A 25654-nucleotide genomic window follows, 5' to 3' on the forward strand; every position below is an offset into this window, starting at 1 on the left:
ACAGTGAAGCCCATATGTATAGGGAAGTCAGGACACGCTGCAACAACTCACTGCAGATCTCAGGTGGCTCTATATAGGTGTCTGTATGTGTATAAGACAAAAAAAAATAAAAATAGAAAAGTTCGAAAAAAAATATAGAATGGAAAAGGGCAACTCGTAGAGAACAGCCGCCGTGCCTTAACGGTGTGCTGAAGTCATGTACTCCTGACCAGACCCGCCTCCTGCGACCAACTAGGCAATCCTAGAAAGAGAAGCAAGTCAGAGGGGTAGGTTCACTCGCCTAGCAAAGGTGGCGACACAGACACTTTCAAACGACATCTGCCTATACTCAAGAAACAGAGTGAAGCCATTCTTCCTGGTGATTGAGGCCCTTGTGATAGCTGCCAGTCTGGTACATCCACCAATGTTCCCGTTGGGACAGTCTGGCTGCAGTATTGAGCTGGTCAGTCCCTATTACTCGTTCTAAGGCCCACCATTCAAGGTCATCACAATTATGCTCATGTTCCATAAAATGGGCCACTAAAGGAGAGCTACTGGTTCTAGTGCAAATTCTGGATTTATGTTCAGAAATCCTTGTTTTAATAGGTCTGGATGTTTTACCTATATAGGATTTCTTGCATGGACAAATAATAACATAAATCACATTGGTAGAATTACATGTGGTATGATGTTTGAGGGACCACGCTCTCCCATTAATGGTAACAGTGGAACAGGCTGTGGTGGAATTGCAAGAACTGCAAAATCTGCATGCAAAATGTCCCAATATGGGTTGAATACCCCATTGGGAGTGAATGGTAGACTGTTTAGGGACTGGTTTAGCTCGATTGGCCTGTGAGCCCATTTTTTTAATTTCAGACTTTTTTAAAAGCAAACAAAGGTCACTCCAGTTCGGGATTGTTTAATTGGAGAAGGTGCCAGTGTCTATAAATCATTTTTTTGATTTCTTTATGGTGTGTGTTAAAGGTGGTGGCACATACAATACGTTGATTCGTAACGTCAGTCCTTCTATGTTTGGTAAGTAACACATCACAATGTTGATTTCTAGCTCTCTTTTGAGCCTGTTTCAATAGGTGGGAAGGGTAACCTCTAGCCAAGAGGCTATCAGAAATGATCCCACCTTGAGTAGAGTAATCACTAGTTTTGGAGCAATTGCGTCTGGCTCTCAGGAACTGCCCATAAGGGATACTCTCCCTAAGAGCCTGAGGATAGAAACTGTCAAATCGGAGAATAGTGTTCCGATCTGTGTCTTTTCAAAATAAATCTACAATGGTGTGATCCCTATCGATCTTAATGACGAGGCCCAGAAATGGAAGAGAGGTATTGCTACTGGACATAGTAAACTTGAGGTTGGGATTTAAAGTATTAATCCAAGGGAAAAAGGAGGTATAATCTCCCTTGGTAGTATCCCAAACAATGACTATATCGTCAATATAACGCTTGTATAGACGAATAGCTGCAGAAAAAGGGTTGGAGTTATGTAGAATAAAGGTCTTTTCAAATTGACACAGATACAAAGTCGCATATTTGGGGGCAAATGCTGCCCCCATCGCCGTCCATTTTACTTGCAGATAGTAAGAATTCTTGAATCTAAAGTGATTCCTAGTAAGGGCTATTTCTAGCAGTTGAATGAAAAACTTGCTAGGATTATGTTGCATCGCTGGTCGACCGTCCAAGAAGTTTTTCATGATCTGTAATGACTTCAGTTGAGGTATGTTGGAGTAGAGTGACTCTACATCCAAAGTGATGAGCATCTCAAACTCCGGATTGAATGATACATTTTCAAGATGTGTAATGGCGTCTGTTATATCCGATAAGTAAGTATCTGTATTGGCGGCCAAGGGTTTAAAAAAGTGATCCAGAAATTGACCTAGTGGTTCCAATATAGAACTGCACAAAGACATTATAGGGCGACCCGGAGGGTTGTTAAGATCTTTGTCTATTTTGGGTAATACGTAAAACAACGGGACCCTAGTGCCCTTGGCAGTCAAGAACAGTAATTCCTTTTCAATAATAACTTCTGCATCACGGGCTGCCAAACAGATGACACTTATTTCTTTACTGATCCCTTCTGTCGGATCACCACTCAATTTTCGATAGAATATGGGATTAATGAGTTGCCTTATGATCTCCTGGTCATATTGGACAGCGTCGAGGACCACGATTAAGCCGCCTTTATCCGCCTGTTTGATTATAATGGTTTGATCTTCTTTAAGTTTTCTGTGGCAGTCCTATTCCTTTTTTGAAAAATTAAAGCTCGGTGTCTGTAGATAGCTGTCAGAATTTTTATACATGGAGTGAAAATCTCTGAGCACTGCTTTCTCAAAAATGGCTCTCTCTTCAGAAATCATATTAAGGCTCGGTGTGAACGTGGATTTGCATCTAAACGGAGTGTATGAGTCATCTACTGTATCTCTTTCGTTCGTACTAAAAATGTCTCTGAGTCTAATCTTGCGGAAGAGGCTCCGTAGTTCAATCTCCATCTCCATCTTGGAGGTTCCATGTAATAATGTCGCCACAAAAATATCGCTGAAAAATGGCCGTTTTTTGTGGCAACATTATTGCATGGAACATGCGGGGGACACCCCGCAACCCCCAAACTTTTTTTTTTCTTTTTCTTTTTTCTTTTTGCCCCTGTCCCCATATATATGGTCACCCAAATAATATCGGCACGACATTTTCCCGGCGATATTATTTACGGCGACCATATATATGGCGATATTATTACCTGATACCATCTTGGAGGGATTTTTCATCGGAACAAATGGGAGGCATTCAACCACTTTGAGTGGGGATTAAGGACTAGTGCCCTGAGGAAATTTGGTTGCGGGAAGACTTATGCAAATTATCTTCCTGCATTTTCTAATGCTGAGAGCTAGATTAGGGCTCATTAGATCACTCACAGGTACCTTAATTCTGGGGAGAAGCACGGACCGAGGGCTTGGTGCTCTATGTCCTTTTCTTTTTGCTCTAGTTATGGGACCATCTGTGGCTCATATCAGAATTATCCATATCATTATGGAAGTGTCACAGGCAGTTTCTCTCATAATCAGATTTAAAAGGCAGCATGTCAAAATCTGTTGTACTCAACGTGAACATGTCCAAGAAAGAGGTAGATGCACTGAAACAGTTTCTGTCCTTCCCCGACGTAAAGCATTCCTCAAAGATGAGTGTAGGAAACCAATGGGGGAAGTTTTGATGATACTTGCAGGGTTAACTACCTTGGACTTGTTGAAGCTATCGGACCCCGACTGGGCCTATTTAGATTGAGTATGCGTTGTAAAAATTAGTTTCTAATGAATTCCTTCCTCCCACTTATTACTCATCTTTGATATCCATATCCCAGGGCAGCTGCTCTTCTGAAACTTTTCTGCTGCCAGAGGGTGCTGCGTGACTCCGGGTCGGCTCTGCCTGATGCTGCCTCTACTCGCCCTGAGCTGAACATGATGTTGCGGCCAATATATATACATATAAATTATAGGGTGGCGATAGCGCCCTATAGTTAAGGTGAGTTATATTCCCATAGGAACCGCTCACAATTCTATTGTTAATAACTTTTGATTCAAGTAACGTTTTTGGCCGAAATTTCAAAAGTGATTAAAACCCTGCGGCACCCCCAGACTGCAAAGTTTCGTAACGATTTGTTAAAAAATAAAAAAAGTTATTAAGCGTCAAAACATTATTTTTTTTCTCCAAAAGTGCGGCCTAATTCCCATTCATTTTCCTATAGACAAACAAGGTCAATTTTTGGCAAAGCGCACAGCCGAAACAGCTGGACGGATTTGGATCAGACCCATAACAACTTGGGCATGAAGCGCTGACTTGCGATCCAATGCGCGGTTTGGAGTTATTACGTGCAGTAGTTATTTAAATATTTGACAGAGAAGGGGGGACCCCTTGTCAAAAATAGAAAGCTAGATCTTGGGGATTTACCCCAAACTGGAGGTTTTTAGAAATGAAATGGCTGCCATCTTCTTTTTCTCTCGCTGCAAGAGATATCCATGCCTGTAACCGAGAATATGGGTAAATGAAACGTAGAAACAAAACCAATTTGCAGGTCAAAAACATTCAAATGCCAACAGGCTGCAGGTGGGGGGGGCGTGGCTGGAGGGCACCAAGTAAAATTTGGAAGTTGAAGGAGGTTTAGGGACTGAGTTTGCAACGCAAAGCTTTCTGTAGCCTCGGCTATAGCCTGGACTAGCCGTCATCTCAAAGCAAACTGCGTCACAGAAACAGCGTGTGTTGTGGGGGAAAAGGGGGAGGAGAGGGGAGGTGAGGAGGCCATCTGGGTAGTGGGGTAGCTGGCGCGGATAAGGGGGGCACTTGGTGAGGGCCTGGAAGGTGGCAAGAAAGCATTTTTTTCCAGCCGTTTTGTCGATATTTGCGGCTATATTTAAGACTATAAAGGATTATGGATATCAGAGGGTATGTATAGTTTAATACCCGTGGTTACATTTATTTTTAAAGATATTGTTACTGATCTAGTGACATCGGGGGTGTACCATCAGTGACACGATTGCCATTCAGTTCTCCCATCCATGTAGTAACCAGGACAGACCCTGCTTAGCTTCATGCCCCATCCTCCTCAGGCCATGTTTCCCGATAAATGAGCCAAAATTACAAGACCACTTAGAGAAACGGCCCAGCCCTTTCCCTGCTTTGAAGCTAAGTAGGGTCATTCCAGGTTACTTAATTTATTTAATAATGTGTTACAGTTTATAGTTAAACCTCTCACATGATTATATAAAATCAGAACAGAAGAAAAAAAAAGGAAAGAGAAAAATTATATGAATAGCATAATTCTAGGAAGGAAAAATTAGGAACACATAAAAGTAAATACCATAAATTATCGGATTTTAAATAAAGCAATAGAAATGTATTGTAATTGGCTAGTGTGGTATTACACCAAATACAATTATTTAGGAAATGATAAACTGGCAAATGATTATTAAAATGAAAGCAAGAATGCAGATGAATCGGTGTGGGCAGTTACTTGGATCTTAAATAGATATGTCTAACAGTATTTCAATCCTGAGCCATATATTATACATTGCTATATGTATTTTTAGCAGTGGTCAAAGTGGGCGGGAGCGGTGCTCCCCTACTTCTTTTAATTAAGTTTTACCATTCCTATACTTTTATTTTAAAAAGAAACCGTTCCGGAACGGTTTCATTGTAAAATGAAAGTGTAGGAAGAAGTTGAAACTTGCACTTTCAGTGCACTGCACTGAACATTCTCCTAAACAGCAGGCACATGTGTTTTGGGGTTTGTATTGTGCATGGGAGGGGATGTAGGGATGGGGTTTGTGGGGAGAGGTGCAGGCCAGTAGGGAACATAGCTCCACTACTTCTTTCCATACACTTCGACCACTGATTTTTAGGCTGTTTTGAGTTCACACAGTAATACCAAAACATAGGTTCCTTGATGGATTCCAGATCGTGAGCATGATTACCATAGTGCAAACTGTATGCTTTTAGCATTAATGGGCACGCCTTACAATAAGTGTTTAGCTGTTTCGGTGATTTTGAGTGTTTTTACACACACAGCAGAATCTATCTCCTGGGGTCAATTGGTTATAACATCCTTTGTTGGCGAGAACCGGTAGAAGAAGAAAACGTCTGAGTCTACTGGAAGAGCACAGATTCAGATAGTTCTGGGTGTTCTTGAATGAATATGACATATAATGTACAAACTGGTATTTTTTGAGTGTGTTCAAGTGCTCATAGTTTTCCAGCCAGTCCCAGAGATCAACCGTTTGGACAAGGCAATTTGCATAGAGTCGCTGATTCCACTCCATCTGGGAATCCAACATATAGCCTTATAGAAGGATTCCACTTTCGCTTTTAAGGGGTAATTACATGACTCCTTAGAAAGTCCTTGATAGATGGAGGCCATAAGAGAGTTCACCGGGTTTTTGCACATCTTGCGATGCATCTCGGCTCTTCTTTTCATCACAATCGAGTTTAGAGATGCGAGACCTAATTCGAGCCCGATTATGGCCATGGGTATGCATTGTGGGAGGCCCAGTATTCTCCTCCAGAATTTTCCCTCAACCAATTGGAGCCATTTCAAATCAATGGATAGCAACGCGTCTAAACCAGAGACCACAATGGGAGCAAGGATCTGCGTTTATAGTTGACAAACACCTCTTATTGTATAGCCACAGTTCTTGGTTGAGAATCGATGGATCAAGACTGTTACTTGCGCAGCTTAAGTTGTGCGTGATTTAATACAGGAGATATAATCCCCGGTAGCATAGATTTCCACTCCCAGACATTTATAAATTGGAGTGTATTTTATTTTGTGATCTTGAATGATTCATTTTGGTCGGACAAGCCTCCTTCCTGAGAATACCATCAGTTGTGTCTTTTCTTGGTTGATAAGGCCATTAGACTCTGCATAGTCCCACAATGCGATAGCCGACCTGTGTAACCCGCTAAATGTATGATCCATTATAACGAGATCGTCAGCATAGGCAAGTACAGGGCAGTGCTCGGATCCAATTTTAGGGGGGCATTCCCAGTTAATGCATGGATGGGCGACCGAATGGGCAACCACATTTTTTTTTTAAACCGTGCTACTGTCAGTCCTTGAAAGTTTTGCACTGAGAGACCATTTTTTGCCTTTTGCTCAATTGCATTCTGGTATTTGTTGTCTCCCAGTCAATAATAAAAAAATAGATATTTTTAAAGCAACAGTGGGTTTCCCATTGCGGCAGTAACTGAGATAAACCCTACTTAGCTTCAAAGTGAGAAAGGGGTCAGTAGCCTAAGGCCATGTTGTCTAATAAATGAGTCCATCTTACGAGACCACTTAGAGAAACATGGCCTAAGGGGGTAGGATCCTTCCTTGCTTTGAGACTAAGCAGGGTTGGTCCCGGTTACTGCCTGGATAGGAGACAGCCCACAGTCCCAAATGCCATTTGTTTTCTTAGTTTTAAATGTATCTTAACCCATGGCATCCACACTATTTATTTTTAAACCATGCTACTGTTATACCTTGAAAGTTTTGCACTCGGAGACCATTTTGTATTGCCTTTTGCTGAATTGCATTCTTGTAGTTGTAGTCTCAGTCAAGATGGGGGGAATAATGCCACAATTGTACACGTTGTGCCTAACATAGTTCTATAAGGATTTATATATTTGAGTGAAACTATGGTATGTGTACTTTTCAAGTTAGCTTTATTAAGCAGAGTAATGTTGAAAGCCAGACCTGGGGGTGAGGACGGGAAATGAGTGGGCAAGTAAGTCATGAGTATTTGCCCACAATGTGGCAAGCGAGTTTGCAGTCCTGGACACTTGTGCAGTTATTTTCCCCTGATTGTGGCTGTTTTTCAGGGCACCAGAAAAGGACATGTGTGTGGACAGTGTAGCTCTTTTTCAGAGGGCGGACGCAACCCATTTTTTTGTGGTTGGCAAGCTTTCTCAAGTATTTGACTATCAGGACTTTACTCAGGTTGTCATGTTCCCAGTGCAGATGCTTACTCACAAGACCACAAGCACTTCTTTCTTATTGAGATTTAGTTTTCCAGGGAATATTTCATGACAGATTGCTTGGTCTAAAAGGTGAGCACCTTTTAAACTTTGCCAGCATATTTATTACAACATTTCCCCTCTCAGGTTATTTTTCTGGTGTTTATTACTTATTTTAAAAGTCTAATACTATTTTGTCTTGCACAATAAGGAGTAGGTCTATTGAACTACATTTGTAGATTTCACCGTAAAATATATGTTCACTTACTGTGCAGCTTTTGATTTTCGCTATGGGGTCACAAGTACCTGGGCATATGTTAGTTTTGCAGCTGGTCATTTTGGTCCCTTTCCGTGCTGCTTAAATGTTGTTAGTTGGGATTGTGCGATGTATGACAATAGTCACCAGGAGACCGGCCATAAAAAAAGGGGCTTGTAGCACGGTGCTTAACCAAATTGTGATCCCCAGCAAATAATTTAATCCCACAGGGCATTAACTAGGGTGTACGGTCAGTTTCTCGGATGGGAACTGACCACTACCACTAGTTGCTATGGGAGTGGTAGCTGTTTTGAAGAGGCACCGTGATTTACTGCTGGCAGGGGCTGCATGTGTTTGGCGCCGGGGAGGTTGAAAGTGACACGGCAGTTGGTTGTCGGTAAGTGTGTGGTAGGTGTCCTTGCCCGCCGATATGAGCGGGCAGGGGAATGCTCTAGAGAAGGCGGCTGCGGGCTGTGGTACAGGGGTGGGGGTGCAGGATGGCAGAAGATCTGCTCCTGTGCGAGGTGATGCTTTGAGGAGCAAGGGTACCCTTGGGTCTGCAGGGGTTGGTGGTGGTATGCCTGACAAGAGGTCCCTTAGGACTGGAGGGTGGAGAAGTGGGAAGAAAAGTTACAAGCGTGATGGTGGGAAAGGGAAATTGGGTGCGGGTTGTGGTTGCCAGTCTCTGGGGGATGGTTTGCCGGGAGATCTTGTTGATGGTGGGGGAAAGAAGGGCGGGCCAGATGGTGAGGACAGTGGGGCGCTGCTTCGTAGTAGATCCCCTGTGGATCAGAGGTTTGAAAGCAGTGGGGGTCCTGGTGGCAGGCAGCAGTGTGTGTGTGGGTGGGTGCGAGTCTGGGGTTGAGCCCATGGAGGAATTGGGTTGGCAGGTGGTTATAAAGTCGGCAAAGCCCGATCAGGATCTTGGTGGAGTTAGCCCTTTTGTTGTGTCGGAGTGGGTTCAGAAAGGGATTTGACCTGTACAGTCTGTCTAGGTGATCAGTGGAGGGTGTTTGTTGGTTAAAGGAGTTGGTGAGGTGACCAGGAACAAGGCACTGGATTTGGGTTGTTTTAGGAGGTATGCTGTTTCTGTGTCAGATCAGGGCGGTCCTATGTCTAAGGGGTGATTTATAGGGTACCTCTCTGTGTGCATGACAAGGATATTATGAGTTCCTTGCAGGAGTCGCAGGTTTTGGAGGTGTGGCGGTTGACTAGGAAAGGCCCTGATGGGGGCGTTACTTCTACGACTGTGGCTTTCTGGTTTAGGGGGTGTGAGGTGCCGGAGCACGTGTTTTGGGGATTTCAGTGCTTTATGGTGATGCCTTATGTTCCAGCCCCTCTTTTGTGCTATGTGTCAGCATTATGGCCATGTGGTGCGCTCTTGTAGGAAGGTGAGGAGGTGTGGTAAGTGTGGTGGTGCCCATGATATAAAAGATTGTGTCTCAGTGTGTACGGGAAGTGCTGTAATTGTGATGGTGATCACGTTGCTTCCTTTTGGGTGTGTGTTGCTCAGGTGGGTGCCTGGAAGGTTGTAAATACGAAGGTGAGCCATAACATCAGTTATGCTGCAGCGGTTCAGAAGGTGCCGTCGGGGAGGGTGGTTGTGACGAGTAGTCCTGTTGAGGTGGTGAAGCAGGTGGAGGTGGTGGAGGTTCAGCCCTCAGGGGACGAGCGGGGCGATTGTTCGAGGTGTCACTATCAGAATGGCGAATTTGCTGGTTTTATCATTGCAACTATCAATATGATGGCTGAGTGTCAGTGAAAATCGGACAGGTTGCAGGCGGTGGTGTGGGACGTGAAAATGTATTTGAAGATTGGAAATATCATAGATAAGGATGTTCATCGGTTGATGAGTGATGGGTGGTGGTGACTTCTGCCGTGAGAGTTCAGGGGTCTGAGGTTGTGGCAATGCAATGCGAGGAGTCTGTTGACGAATGGGCAGGAGTTGAAGAAGGAGTTGTTGAGGGTGGGAGATGTTGATATTGTGTGTGTTCAGGAGACGTGGTTGAGAGAGGGTGTTCATTTCCGCTTTCCGGGGTATGTGTTGTTTAAGAAGGGTAGAGTGGCAGGTCATGGGGAGGGGTCTGCATTTTGGTGAAGGCTGGTATTCAAAGTTCTGTCATTGAGTTTGGTGGGGATTTGGAGATGCATGGTCTAAGGTTGTTTGTGGGTGATCGCGCGTTGGTTATTTTGAATTTTTATAATCTGTGTAGGCTTCCTGATGTGGGGGCATTGCAGCGTGACTTGGGGCAGAGCGGCAGATATGTTTTTTGTGGTGACTTTAATTTTCACAATACGCTGTGGAATAGTCATGTGAAATGGGGCTAGTCTTGAGGGGCTGGCAGATTATTGTGCGCTTGTTTTATTGAACTCGCTGTGGTATACTTGGACTGATGTTCATACGGGTATGGGGTCTTGCCTGGATTTTACCTAGGTGTCAGCTTCTTTGGTCTCTAAGTGTGTGTGTAAACTGAGGACGGATGGGGAGATGGGGAGTGATCATGGGTCAATATCTGTAGAGGTAGATGTCAGGGTGGTGAAGTCGATGAGTCCTGCACCACGGGGTTGTCATTTATGTAATTTGGATTGGGTGAAGTTTGGGGAGGGGTGTAGCAGGTTGATGGGTGTGTTGGGGTGGGTGTTGCCCAGGGGGTGGAGGTGCCGACTACTGTGAGTTGGATTTGGCACTGGTAGGCATCTTTCGGAGTGTTGTGGCAGATCTGGCCCCGACTTGAGGTATGCTCTTCCGGAAACCTGAGGCCCTGTGGCGTTTGGTGGACTGTCAAGTGGCTGTGCAGGATCGGGAGAGGAAGCGGCGGAAGGTCACGCGTTCTAAAGCGGTGGCACATATTATTACATATAAGAAGGCTAGGGCGCTGGTATCATAAGCGGGTGTATTGGAGGAATTCTTGTGGTACTCTCTCTTGTGACATTTGTTTGTTGAAGGTGTGGGCGAGGTTTCAGCGGATGTCTGGACAGGTGAGAGGTGGATCTCTGATTCTGGTGATTACTGTTATGGGATGTGATATGGTGGATGATGGTTGTAAAGCGGAGGCACTATGTAAGTATTTCGCAGGTTTACCTAGCCCAGAAAATTAATCTCTGGTGTCCGAGTTTGTGGCTGTTGTGTGCTGAATGCTGTGGACAATTAGATGCCCTGTATGGATATGTCCTTCACTTTGAGTGAGCTGCGTGCTGTGCTGAGGGTTTGATGGGATTCTAGTCCAGGTGAGTATGGGATGCGTTATGTTTATTTGCAGCATTTGCCGGATGTTTGTTTGCTGGAGGTATTGCAGCTGTTTAATGTAGTGTGGGGTAGTGGTACATTGCCTAGGGGGTGGAAGAGAGCTATCATCCCGACGATTCTGAAATTGGGGAAGCTGGCGGTGTAGTTGCTATCAGCCCATTGCTTTGACTTCTGTTTTGTGTAAGGTGATGGGAAAAAAATGGTGTGTGGCCGTTGGGTGCACTTTTTGGAGTCAGAGCAGCGGCTGTGTTTCAACATGAGTTCCGTAAATTTAGATCAGTGATCGATGCTGTGGTAGTGTTGGCGACAGATGTGGAGGAGGCCTTGTCCTATTGGGAGATGGTGGGGGCGATCTTTGTTGATAAGGAGAAGGCATACGATATGGTGTGGAGAAATGGGTTGCTATTTGTGCTGCGAGAGAAAGGTGTTAAGGGGAAGATGTATTCTTGGATTAAGGATTTTCGGGGGAATAGGGTGTTTCGGTACAAGTTGGGGGATGTGCTGTCCCAGGAGTTTCTGATTGAAAATGGGACTCCGCAGGGCAGTGTTGTCAGCTCTATTTTGTTTATTGTGGCGGTGGATGGCCTTATCGGGAAGGTTCGGGAGTGTGGTTGTCAGGTGGGATTTTATGCAAATGATGGAGTGATTTGGATGAGTGGTAAGGAGGGTGGAGTGATTCAAGGAAGGTTGCAGGAGGCCTTGGAAATAATGGAAGCGAGTTGTGAGAATTTGGGTTTTACGGTGTCCTCCTCCAAAACGGTGTGTATGTTGTTTAACAGGCGACATAGTGGTGTCAGTTTGGAACTTTAGTTGAGCAGGGCTGTGTTGGTACAGGTGTCCGAATTTCGGTATCTTGGTGTGCTCTTGGATGAGCGCCTGTCTTGCAAGTTACAATTGGAGAGGATGGTGGCGAAGTGTAAAAGGTGACTTAATTTGTTGAAGGTGGTGTTAGGTCAGGAGTGGGGTGGAGGGCATAGGAGTATGAGGATATTGCATGTGGGGTCAGTCAGGAGTGTGCTGGAGTTTGGAGTTCAGCTGCAGAGCATTTATAGTCGGGCTCAGCTGGGTGTGTTGGATGGTGTTCAGGCAAGGACTATGAGGATTGTGACTGTGACGGTTCGGTCCTTCCCCACGGAGGCTCTGCAAGTGATGACAGGGATGTTGCCATTGGATTCGAAAAGGGAAGAGCTGTGTGCTAGGTATTGGTAGAGATGAAGTCCCTCAGTGGGTGGCATCCTGTGAAGAAGTGGGAGTTGGGAGAGGGAAGAGGTTACTTTTGGGTTCCATGCAGACAGGTTGGTGAAACGATTGAGGGTGGAGGAGTTGTGTATGATGGAAGATGTGGAAAGGGTGGTGGTGCCTGTTTGCACGCAGCATGATCTAATTATCTGTTTGGATTTGGCGAAGGTGGTGGTCAAGAAGAATGATGATCGGGGGTGATTAAGAGTTTGACGGTGCATTATGTTGGGGGGCGGGGGGAGTTGGCACTCAGGTATACGGACGGCTCCAGGGATCCGGAGAGGGACAGGGTTGGTATGGCCTGCTATTTTCAGGCGGATGAGGAGTTTTGGGTGGCTAGCTTGTCGGATGACGTGTCCGTTTGCACGGCAGAGTTGATGGCTGTTGATATGGCAGTACTTCGGATTATGGGGAAGCAATTGGCCAAGATGGTGGTGTTTGTGGATTCGATGAGTGTGTTGTTGGCTATCAAGAAGGGGAATTGTGATGGGGGATATTGTTATGCTTATCAGACAGCGGTTAGAGGAGTGTGTTGAGGAGGGAACTGTGGTGGATTTGGCTTGGGACCCCAGTCATTGGAGGGTTTTGTGTAACGGATTGGTGGACAGGGATGCGCCACACTGAGGGGGGAGGTGGATGTGGAAATCACATGGAGTGTGGCTGAGGTACAGGTGATGGTGCACAGCAGGATTAAGCATATGTGGCAAGATCGGTCGGATATGAGTTTGAAGAGGCAGCAGTTGTATGTAGTGTGCAGGGAGGTGTAGGTTCGGGCGTTTGGGAGGGGTGTAGAGTTGGTACAAAGGGAGGAAACTATTTTGAATCGCCTTAGAGTGGGTCATGCGGGGTTGGCAGGGTGGAAGTGTATGATGGGTAGAGTTGCCTCAGCGGCGTGTGAGGCTTGTGGTTGACAGAGACAGTGACTCATTATATGTTGGATTGTGTAGAGGGAATTGCTCGGAGTTCGGATGAGTGGCATTGGGGTGGTTGAACGGGTGTTAACTGATTTGTTGGAAAAGAGGGGTGCAGGATAAACGGTGTACGTTCCTTCTTCAGTTTGTGTGGGAGACTTGGAAGTGGGAAGAGATCTAGTGGTGTTGGTTGTCTGATTGTTGCATATTTTGGCGAACATCATCTAGTTAGATGGAAATCATTGGCTCCTGGTTTCTGGAGTCACCCCAACAACAACAAGAAGCATTTTGAGCGAGCTCGGTATGATAGAAGGTGCCGAGAAGCTAGAGGAAGACCAAGTCAGCTGCAGAGACCCTGGGAGACCTGGAGGAGTAGGAAACCGCCCAGACACTGGACCTTTGAACACCGGGGAGGCTGCAGTGTGGAGAGGGAACTCTAGCTCAGGAGGAAAAACCAGGGGCAGCTGAGGTCTCCTGGTGCCAGAGAGCCCCCCTGGGCCAAGCAGGCGAGCCCAGGTCTCTGCGGTGCAGGCGGTGAGACTCTGACCTCAATATACATTCCCATTGAAACTCCTGCAGCTCCCAAAGCCATGGAATGCCTTTCTGTGGAGCTCTGAAGTGGGAGCAAAATACACCACAATGCATTCTGGGACAGGAAGTCCACAACTGGTTCTTTGTGAAAACTGAGAGGGGTCCGAACCCGGCTGAGGGAGACCTTTTTGTAAATCATTAAGGAAGGGTCTGAACCTGACGGAGGGAGAACCCTAAGAATTTTTGGGGAGAAGATGGGAACACAGAGAGGACCCGGAAAGCCAGAGTGCATAAAAAGAAGCCTTGAGAGACCGGAGAAGAACGTGAAGCCAAGTTGCCGATTCAGAGCTAGAGGGAGGCTGTGGCATGGCGAGGGAGATGTATCTCCAGATAGCCGGTGAATTGAAATAACTTGTTCAAGGCCGAGCTGTGTTGAACAAAGGTTGCCAGCGGCAAGAGTGTCACTGATGAAAGATTGGTGAAACCGCTAGTGAGGTGATCCAGATAAAAGTGGAACATTGGTCGAAGACAGTAAGAAAGACCCCCTTTTCAACATGATAGCAGAGTGGTTCGGCACCAGTGTGCCCAGTCGAAAGATCTGTGCCAGGAAGGTATACTGCAAATAGAACTTTTGAAAATCCCTAGCACAATCGAAAGTCTTCGATCCCAAGAAATACCCAAGAGAATGAAAGATAGGCTTGCGCTCGGTCGAGGGGAGCCTGCAAAAGTGACAAACATATTGTATTGAAGTTATTCAAGTCAAAGGACATTATGATCAGTGAATGGAAGGTCTGAGCCCAAACGAGGGGGGCCTATGGTGTCTTTGAAATTGAATGGAGTCCGAGTCTGGCTGAGGGAGACCCCGGGGTGGATGATCCACCCGATATGTGCTACAAGCGAATGGAAGAGAACTTTAAGTTGTTAGATCATTTTGGTTGAAGAAAACATTCTTCGAGCGAGAGACTATTTGTGCTATTAAGAGACTGTCTTGGGAGGTCCTTCCGTGCCTTAGAGACTGTCTCCTCGTGCTTAGAGAAGCCAGATTGTGCTATAAAGCCTGAGTACTCTACCTTACCTCATGCTGAAAATGTGGAGAAGGGAACTTTATTGCTCTACCATTCTGACATATTATTTTGGATGCTGTTCCTTTTTGCATTTCATACCCCTTTCACATTTTGTTGTATTCAGAGGTAAGGATTGGCAATGTTTTTTTTTAGTATAGGGCCTTTTATTTTGACAAGACACCACTAGAACTGTGTTATTATTATTTGATGGTCGTAGATTGCTCCCATCTGTAGATTTAAGATTAGATAGGCATTTTTCAAACTCTTTTTTAAGTCACTAAACACCCTTGAACTGTGATCACTTGTGTTTGTCATCTTACTGTTGATACCATGGTTTCCTTACAGTACCCAAGCTACCAAGAAAAAAAAACAAAGAAGCACTCTTCAAGTAACTACAAAACATGAACATAAAATACTGGTTACCAACCCCACCCACATAAAGGAAACACCATAACTTGTTAACCTGCACTGCCTACCTCTCCCGTCCATGGACTGAACAGAGCATGCTGCAATACTGATTCCACTTAAACACAGCATTGCAGATGTGCAACTGGCCAAGATAGCACAACAATCCTTCACATACTCCACATTATATAGAAGGAAAACTCACTGTCCCACACCTACGGTCCCTTAGCAATGACTTGTCCAGTGCACTCTTACTCACTTGAATGTAAACAGTCAACACCAATGCTTGGCAAAGCTGCAACAGGTCAATGCCTTCTGACCCCTGGAGTTCATAGGAACTGGCCAAAAGCTATATGGGCCGTTCACAGTCTGGACAAATCTGGCAGAAATTACAGCATTAAGAAAAGCCACACCATATTGAAATATCTCTGCCCAAAACGCAGGTAAAATATCTCTGCAGCCAAAGCCTGCTTCTGTTATTCCACCATTGTCATGGCATCCAAAAGAAGCAGAGCTCTCTTCAATGCCCTTAAACATTGTATGAACCATCTTTCAACTATTGCTCAATGCATAAATAAGGGCACCACCATCTGCAAGTACTGTATAGACAAAATAGTTAGACCAGATTGCACATAAACAGCTCCCAAATAACCATCACACATGCCACACAACTCTCAATATAACAACCAAAGAAAGACCAATTTCAAAACCAATCCCCATGTAAGACCTGACCAACATTCATTCAGCCCCCAAAGCTACTAACTACTAAAACAATACCCTCCAAGCTTGCAAGGTAAAAGATACCTCTCTCACAAAGCATCTTCCCAGATGCTCTGAAGACAAGTTAGAAACTCCCATTGATAAAGAAGCCTTACTCCATCTGACGATCTGGCTAACTCCTTTCCCATCATGCACCTACACATTATTGGTAATATTATCGAAATAACGGTCACACTCAAACTACACAAAAGGATCTCAATGCGTAACATCCATATAACATTAGCAATTCGGCTTCTGACTAAAATGCAGCGCTGAGACAGCCACCACACAGGTTATTGTCAATGCTCTTTACATTCTTGACAAAGGGCATAAATAACTTCTGGGACCACTCCATATATCGACCGCCTTTTACATGGCTGATGTGACAAACCAGAAGGTGTCTCACCCACTAGTCCCGGGGGATCCGTCATCCAGGTAGCCAGGACACGGCCATCGCTTTTGGAACCAGTTCTTGGGGTGGACCAGTATGGAAGGATCACCTGGGTAAGGGGTCTTCGGGGAGTGGAACACCAGATGGTGAGACGTGGTATCCCCTTCCCTGTAACACTTCTACCGCATCCTTCCAGATAGGATACATAAGAACCCTACGCCAAACCCCTTTTCCAACACAAACACTTTCACATGGACAGCCCACTATGGGAGAAAACAGACTAACACCCGAGCAGTGTACCTGACATGTCCCAATGCATTGGTCAGGCAAGGTCAGGCAATTACTGACCATCACACACACCTGACTTCCATTAAAGTTCCCCGTAAGGGATAAAAGGCGGAGCATGAACACACACTCTTAACCGCAGTTTTGAGACGGCAGCTGAACGAGAGAAGAAAAATGGCACAACAGGAGGGGATCGCAAGGAAGGAAATTCCCTAGACTTTTCCGACAAGAAACCATTACTATCAAGAACCCTCGAGATTACAATGTGTAAGACCAGGAAACCAGGCTGAAGAATCCTGCATGGTGTGTCGTAGCTATGCGGGGCCGTCCCGTGTCATTAATCAAATCGGGGAGAAGCAGGAGCCACTGTGGTACCGTACTTGGCTCCAAGAACAAAGTAGCATCAGTGAAATCAACACAGCCGGTGAGTTGAGGAGACTGATACAAGACCAGTCTGTGTTGAAGCCGGCGAGCACTGGAATGAACATGTTTAAAACATGTGTGAGAAAAGACCCAAATAAAGTTGTACTGCTGATGAGTGTTTGAACTTTGAAAGGAAAAGATATGATACTTTTGACAGAGTGGTCCGACACCGTGTGTGTGCTCAAGTTGAAGGTCTCTGTAAGGTATCCCACTGAGAAGTGGCAGAAGTGAAAGTTGCAGACTTGTAAAGAATTATGAATTGAAGTGGTCCTGCGAGGGGTCAAGCAAAATCCTGCCCACAGTCAAAAGTCTTCGATTTTGTTACAATATAGAAAATTTGGAAAATGAGATAAATTGGTCCAAGCCCAGCGGAGGGAGAATAATTGAAGGTTTTGTGTTAAAGTGGGTCTGCGCCTAGCAAAGGGGGGGACCCGGGGTGAACAGTAAATCACAAGAGAAGTTGTACATGTGAAATCCTGAGAAGAAAGGATGCAATAAAAGAAAGGATGAAATAAAAGATTTTGAATGGCAAAGAGACCATGGCACAGAAGGCCCCGATGCTGAGGTTTTGAACTGCATCCTCATGCTAGAGAAGCTAGAATGTGTGCTAAGTTTGAGTGTGCCGCCTTGTCCCGTGCTGAAAACGTGGGGAAGGGAACCCAATGGCTCAAATATTCTCAACATATCATTTCTTGAACAATTTTCCTTTGCATAACATTGTTACCCACACTATTTGTATTTAGAAGTATGGATTGGCAATAGGTTTATTAGTATAGGCCCTTCTATTTTGACAAGACTCTATTAGGACTGCGTTATTATTGGTTGATGGTCGTAGCTTGCTCCCTTCTTTAGATTTAGGATTAGATAGGCATTTTTCAAACCCGATTAAAGATCAATAAACACCCTTGAACTGTGATCACTTGTATCTGTCTTACTGTTTGATACCATGCCTTCATTACATAGGCCTTTTGGCACATGGTGCTTGATGTCTTCGCCAAGACCCTGGTACAGACTGCTTTGGCCTCCGCACCAATGGCGCCATCAGGATCCACCATTCTCAAACGATCTGGCAGAGGCCCCACAAGGGCACATGCCGGTACATTTTCGAGCTCAGCTGTGGCTCTTACAGGCGAGGATCAGTCTCTATGCGGCACTGCTCTGTGTTCCGACATCTGTCTTCTGGCTCAAGCTCCTTGCTTCTCTGTGGCAAATAAACACATGGCAGCCGCTTCCGACCCATCTTTCCCATTTACACATGCCTACCCTGAAAGTCTATTGGTCCAGGCCACCCCTGCACATCTGAAGACAACACCTTTCCCTTCATTACCTCATGACAGATATAGTAAGAGGCTTGACGGGTGGAGAAGAAAGTTCTTTGGTACAGGCAGGCTGGGTTTGAGAGCCATCAATGCCCCCTGTGCCATGGCCTCACAGGAGATATGAGAGAGGGCTTTGAAGCCATAGTCAAGAAAACGTCTCAACAAAGGCTTCAGTCGGGCCTGGATATGGCCGATGGCATGACTTGTGCAGTGGCCAAAGGGATGTTGTTGAGTATGCACTCCCTGGCTAAAGACCTCAGATTTCACCCCGGATGTCAAAGCTAATTTCCTGGACATGCCATTTGATGGCAACAGCTTGTTTGGGGCTAAAACCAATGAGGCACTCCAGAAATGTCAGTCCTCCAAGGTGACTGCTACACCTACTACTCCCACAGAGGCAGAGGGCAAACTTCCCACAGCAAGCAGATGCAGCGCCGTCCCGCTAGTACTCTGTGCAGAGGTTCTACAAGTGTTCTTCATTATTACAACAAAGTAAATTACTTTGTGGTAATTTTCTTTGTTGCATTCTCTTCACCTCCAAATGTTTTATACATATTTATTTATATTTGGGGGTCCCCCCACTCCCTCTTCCCTCTTTACTACCACCCTTACCTCAAGCCCCCAAACCCCCATTCTACCTATTAACCCTTAAGAAATTTACTTCGTTGAAACAACGGGAGACTGCTCCAAGAGAAGGCACATCAGCTTCCACTGTGCCCTCCCCAGCCTCGAGTGCAAAGCCTCTGTGTGTCAGACTTCCACCACTCATCTCCTGTGGGAGGCAGCATTTCCGGGTTTGTCCAGGATTGGGTTCTTACCACATCCGATGCCTGTGCCTTGGAGGTAATTCACCAGGCATACTGTCTCCCCTTCGCTCTATGGCCTCTAAATCATCCCCAAATCATAACATTATTTGCCCTCAGAGCAATCTATAAATCGATCACCAGTCTAAATCATTAATCCATTGTTCTACAGACTATTAGTTTGATAGGTTCAGTAGGTTGGTAAGTTTAACCGAGAACAACAGAGTAAGAAGATCAGTAGATCAGCCCCCCAAGCCCTTCATTACTCACTCATTACTCTGCAGCCGAACGCAGGGCGCAGGACGCCACCAGGATCCTTAGCACCTTCAGCTTCACTCAGCAGTCCGGTCACAGTTTTCACGGTTTCAATGAAACTCAGCCGGGGGGTGGGGGGTTATATGACGACCTCCACCAGCACGAGCACCCCCAGCGCCAACACCGCCCTTTAACACACTGGTCTTCACCACTTCGGGGGTTAGCAGGTCGAGTTAAAGACTAGGGTGGACGTGTCACCGAAATATAATTCTCACAGTGAAATCTAGAAATCACAGTGTTCTAAAAGAAACAAAATTTTGCCTCACTATGTGTTAAATATGTTTGTCGCGAGGAAGAGAGGAAGGTGGGAGACAAGGGAAAATAAATGGCATATTTTGTCTTGTTTTACTTTGAATAGGCCAATATAGACAGATAAATAAAATGAGCATTAGGAATATCTGTTCTGTACTTGCTTAAGTTATACAATCGATGTGTGGCCTCCAGCAAGTCATGCAAAAGGCTTTCAATTGCGCATCAAGCTGTAGAACTGCTTCTATCTATTCTTTTTTATTTGAGAATATGTACAAGTCTGATTTTCATAAGTGAATGATTGCACTCTTATTTTTTACCTTTGAAGGAACTACTGCTCTCTGGTATGCCGGAAATTGATGTGAATGATTGGATGAGGAACACTGAATACACCAGTGGTTATGAAAGAGATGATCCAGTAATTCAGGTAACAATTGCTTGTTTTCACCTGAGGAATGGAAATGGACAGAAATATTTTTGTTATGCTGATTTCAGTTTATTTAACTTGCAGATTGTTTTAAAATGTGAGACTTATGTATTTAATGGTTTTAAACAAGGTTAATGAGCTGCTTATTCACCCAGATGCTTCACATTCCCAGATTCAGCTATGCTTACTTCGAACAGTGAACTGGACCCTCCTGTTGGAGTTTCACACAGCCATTACCCCCACAAATCAACCCTGCACTTTTATTCTACCATCACCCTCCATTTATTTTTTTATGATCATTTAATGTTTACCATGATTAAATCTGATCAGAAATAACCGAGGGAGAAAAAAAACAAAAGTAATGTGTTGTAAAATAACTTTCGTTTTTTCATCCCGCAGTCATTTCAGATAATCCGCTCCTACCGACCCCCTTATTTATACTTCGGCGGCACACTTCGGTGTGTGCCCGGTGACTCGCTGTGTCCCTGCAACGCATGTTCGCTTCACTTCCTGTGATCGGGAACCGGCGCCACAAGGTCCTCCTTTTTTTAACATTTTATTTTTACTTTATTTGGGATGCGGGGGACACCCATGCAACCATCAAAGCCATTACAGTGAACAAGGGTGCTGGGGAAACCCCTGCAACTCGCTTTCCCCTTGGTCACTGTAATGGCACCAAATGGGAGACTTGATCAAAACGTTCAGCTGTACCAAATTTTCATATGGCCGAATTTCGATCAAATCTCCCATTCGTTTTTTTTCTCTATTATACAGATTCCATCAATTAGCACAGCAAAAAATATTGTTCTGAATCTGATGTGAGCCGCTCTTCAAAAGTTATAACAGTGTTATGTTTTTCTGTGAAGCAAATGATTTAGTTTTTCTGCATTTGCTTTCTGGTCTACAATCCAATTTCCTGTCTTTGAGCCAGAGTCGGTACCAACATAAGGCAATTTTAGTGGGTAGCTACTTATTTATTTATTTGAATTTATAAAGTGCACAGCTGCCCTGAGGCATCGTGGCACTGTTACAGAAGGTTCACTTGGATACAGATGTAAGCAGGATCATATAGACTTTACATTTACATTACATTTCATACAATACACTACAGGTAAATCTACAAGTAGATGCAATGCATTACAGACATTATTGTGGCAATAAGCCACGAAGTGGCGGGCCAATACCGCCCCAGGTAATGCCCCCGGGGCGAGTTATAGGCCCGAACGAAGATATAAGCCAGAAGATTAACCCTCTGCGGATTACGGCCCCTCAAGTATTGCCGTACCTTCTGTCGCTAGCCAAAGCTGAACTATCTCATGCTTCAATCAAGATACACCTGGCAGCGATTTCCCGATACACCAGGACTACAGGAAGGTCATCCCTGTGGTCTCATCACCTGGTTAAGGAATTTATGAAGGGAATGTTTCGATCATTCCCACCGGTGAAGGCGCCAGCCCCCGCGTGGGAGCTCAACGTGGTGCTGACCAGGCTCATGGGTCTGCCATTCGAGCCATTGCATTCGGCCCCGTTGAAGTTTCTGTCGTGGAAAACAGCATTCCTGGTGGCCATCACCTCCGCATGACGCTTGGGAGACATCCAGGCACTATCCTGCAAGCCTCCATACCTGACCTTTCACGATACGAGGGTAGTGCTGAGGACGCACCCCTCCTTCATGCCCAAGGTGCCGTCGGACTTCCATCTCAACGAGCCCTTGGTGTTACCAGTCTTTTTCCCATCGCCTTTGTTGCCGGCCGAGAGGACTTTGCACTTGCTGGATGTAGCTAGAGCGCTGAAGTTCTACATGGACCGAACAAAGAGTTTTCAGAGGACATCACAGATGTTTCTGAACTTTGGACCTGTGAACCAAGGGAAGGCTCTTTTGAAGGCTTCCATTTCCAGATGGCTCTCCGGCTGCATCATGCACTGTCATCGGTTGGCAAACCGACCGTTGCCCGGCCGTCCGAGAGCCCATTCGACCAGAGCGGTCGCTGCTACCACGGCGTTCTTGTCTGGTGTGCCCCTGCTGGACATCTGCAGGGCTGCTATGTGGAGGTCGACGCACACCTTCACGAGATTCTACTGCGTTGGCCTGGGTTTCCAGGGAGGAGTCCAGGGTCGGCTAAGCAGTGCTGCGCAACCTGTTCGCTTAAGCTGTGCCTGGTGAGGATGTAAGAAATGCTTAATGTTGAGTTTTGATGTAATGCTTAATATTAAGCCTTTGCCACCTCCCATGGTTGTGCATGTGTGTACTGCTATGTATTCTTATATTCATGAGCATGTGAATCCATGCCAGACCCCATACTGGAGAAGGAACAAGTTACTTACCTGTAACTGTTGTTCTCCAGCATGGGTCTGGCATGGATTCACATGCGAACCCTCCCTCCTACCCATCTGCGGCTCTTCACTTGGTCATACTGCCTCTTTACGTGCTACCAAATCTGAGGATGGCTGCCAGAGGCGGGGCTTAGGGAGAGGGCAGTCATTGGCTGGGGGCAGTATGACCCAGAGACCAGTGATTGGTTACTACTAAGAAAGACAGATCAGAAACGAAACTGATACTGATTTTTTCTTTACCGAGGATTCCCGGCCTGACGACAGGGAATATTCATGAGCATGTGAATCCATGCCAGACCCATGCTGGAGAACAATAGTTATAGGTAAGTAACTTGTTCCTTATTAAAGAAGAGAAAACTCAAACTATACCTATGTCTACGATAAGTTTACCCATCTTAAAAAATGACATGCAGGTGCTTGTCAGTATTTCCTACATAAAGTTTGTGCTTCGTCCAATCCTCTTCTATCCTATGTTATCCCTAAAACTAAAAACTATGCAATGTAATTAGCCTGAGTAAGTTAAATCCACTATACTTATGGCGCACCCCCACCCATTTATCTCTTTGTTTTTCTTCTTTAACTAAGGCCCCAAATTTCAATAAGAATAAGAGGTGGTTCGAGCGGCCCTAGCAAAATTGTCCCACTAATGTCCAAAACTCTTGTGCAGTTAACAGTGATGTGTATTCAGCATATTTCTCAGCCTGCGCCTCAAAGCAAGTCTCTAGTTTTGGTGAATGCAATTCTTTTCTCAGTTCGTCATAGGCCTCAGTGCGCTACACAAAACATACAAGACAACAATAACATCACAAATAAATCATCTGAAAAACAACAAACACTGGGATACAAAATAACAGTCAAGTTAGCATGTCCCACTGATATATAAATGTATCAGTTCAAAATAATCTTCATGTAGGTGTGGGATGACATTGAAGTTGAAGTCATTTGAGAAATCTATGGTAAGGACTTTAGGTTACTGTCACTCAGACGAGCGGTTTCCTACAGGAAACCACAAATGCTAGAATCTTAGTATTAGGGAGCTGTGCCAGGAATTCCAGCTTACTGTGTCATTGCTAGTGTGTGGGGAACTTTCACTAAAGGGTTGTTGCTTGCACTGCATTTGCAAGTGTTGAGGTGCATGACCCGTTTTCCTCAGACAGAGTGTCTTGAACCTTGCAAAGGTGGGCAATCTAACACCCAGAGCACTCTAATAGCCAGTGTTCAAAGATATAATTTATTCTTTTTGCTTTTATTGATTCAAATGTTTGCCTTGTGTTACCTACGATTACAAAATATACATAATGTTAAACTAAAGATCATGCATATTTTAAGCGCTTCTCACAGCGCATTTAACTCCAAGCATACCACAGTTTCGGGTTTAATCCTTTCCTCATGTGAACTAAGGAATTTGAATGCAACATAAGCACACTTCACTCTGAAGGAGAATTGATGGAAAAAAAACAACTGGCAGAGAATTTTCATATATTCATACTGATTCTTGTAATGAATTGTATCCTACCATAGATTCCTCATTTTAGCTATATTCTACCAGTTTCATCTGATCACAGAAAATTGCTTGCCAGCAGGAGGCACTGTGCGATGTCGGCATCCAGATCCCTCGACACGCTACTTCCTCGCTACGGGACGTGATGACAGTATAGCTTGCACTGTGCTATGTGACGGCAGGGTCTTTTTTTTCCCGGTGCTCCCGACACTTCACAGAAAACATGTTCACACCTTAAAAAATTTTTTTGAAGCAGTAGCAAATCTATGTTTTATGAAAATGTTGACCCGAAACCTTCAGGTTTTAAGAACTGCAAAGACTGCAAAGCAAAAATGTTGCTTTCAAATTCCCACCTGTCAGCCTTTGGTGCCTTAGCACCGAACACAAAGTTGTTGATTGTGTCAGTTGGCGACCCAGTGGCGTAGCCAGGGGGCAAAAGGGTGGCAGCTGCCCCTGGCCTTGCTCTCACCTGATGCCCAGTGCGCCCCCAGCCTCCCGCTGATACCCAATTATCCACCCCTTCTGGCACCAAAAGCTGACCCGGCTTCTGCCGGATGACCCTGGAGGCTTTAAAAGAAAGGTCTTAAAAATTTCCCATTGAACACTCGGCTTCTAATTCAGAGCATCAACCCTTCAGAAAGAAAATCCTACAAAGGTAGAAGTTCCAAGATGGTCTAGAAACCCTGAAGAAGGCCCAGTAAAAGAAAACACTGTAAAAGATTGCACACGAGAAGTGAATCTCATCATTCGTCTTCATCTTCTATTTTGAAGAGGTGCCCCAGGTTCCCCTCATCCATGAATTCCTTGCCTGACATTCAGCAGGTACGTTTCCCATATAAGTCTGCTTTGACAAACACATGGAGAGTTCAGATTAAAGATGTTTGATGTTCTCAATAAGACTGCCCCAATGGGTTAGTCTACGGAACTGAAGGTACTCCGAGAAGCATGGGCACCGTAGAATGCCACTAGTCCATTATGCCATCCTTCAAACCACAATCCGCATCCACCTTAAAGAACCCATTTGCATCAAGGATGGAGTTGACTTTGACTTTGGGGTATATTCCGTAATCGAGGTCTAATGTTTTTATGAGATCCTTCCAGTCGATTTTTAACAAGGATGCAGACCCAATCCCTTTTTTACATTTTTAAATGCTTTTAAATTTTGAGTAGTTCCCAGATATGGCCTGCACTCCAGCCACCCATTTTGAGATACCAGGAACATACTCGCCAAGAAATGTGATGTATGAGGAGCAAATAAACCAACAAAGAGCAGCGCTAGAGCTCTGCCCAGTGCCCATCACAATAGCAATACCTGTTGAAGTGCCTATAACCAGATAACCATGGGCAGCACGGTACCCATTGAGACAACCGTACCAACAGCTGACACGACATGAAGACTACTTTCAGACTGTCCCAGAAGAGACCCAAAGGGCCTTAATGGAAGGCGAATGGTGATGTCATGAGGGCCCGGACAAACGTACAGCTGAACGAACAACAACCAAAAGATAACACACTAAGATGAAACACTATGGATAAAGATATCACAGACATAGAAGAAGAGACCATGTCAAAATATAAAGAAACAACAATAAAGCAAGATGAAAATATGCAATCAGTTAACGCCTGTGCATAGGCTTGTAACGCAAGAAGCTAAGAAAACAGTATGGCTTGCTATACGCGTGAGGGATCATGGGTACAGTGGACGTCACACTAGGGATAGTATTA

At 45.0% G+C, this 25654-nt stretch overlaps 1 protein-coding gene across 3 annotated transcripts in view; it reads left to right on the forward strand.

Annotated features, from left to right (window-relative positions):
* HACE1 (HECT domain and ankyrin repeat containing E3 ubiquitin protein ligase 1) overlaps positions 1–25654 on the forward strand; it is an 838224-nt gene that overhangs the window by 590294 nt on the left and 222276 nt on the right. For all 3 annotated transcript variants that reach the window (XM_069606519.1, XM_069606520.1, XM_069606521.1), the window contains one exon: positions 19996–20094. In XM_069606519.1, coding sequence (XP_069462620.1) covers positions 19996–20094 — 99 coding nt within the window. The remainder of the gene's footprint in view (positions 1–19995; positions 20095–25654) is intronic.

This window comes from Ambystoma mexicanum, chromosome 4p, assembly GCF_040938575.1.
Source record: "Ambystoma mexicanum isolate Mex_15411 chromosome 4p, UKY_AmexF1_1, whole genome shotgun sequence".
In the NCBI taxonomy this organism is placed as follows: Eukaryota; Metazoa; Chordata; class Amphibia; order Caudata; family Ambystomatidae; genus Ambystoma; species Ambystoma mexicanum.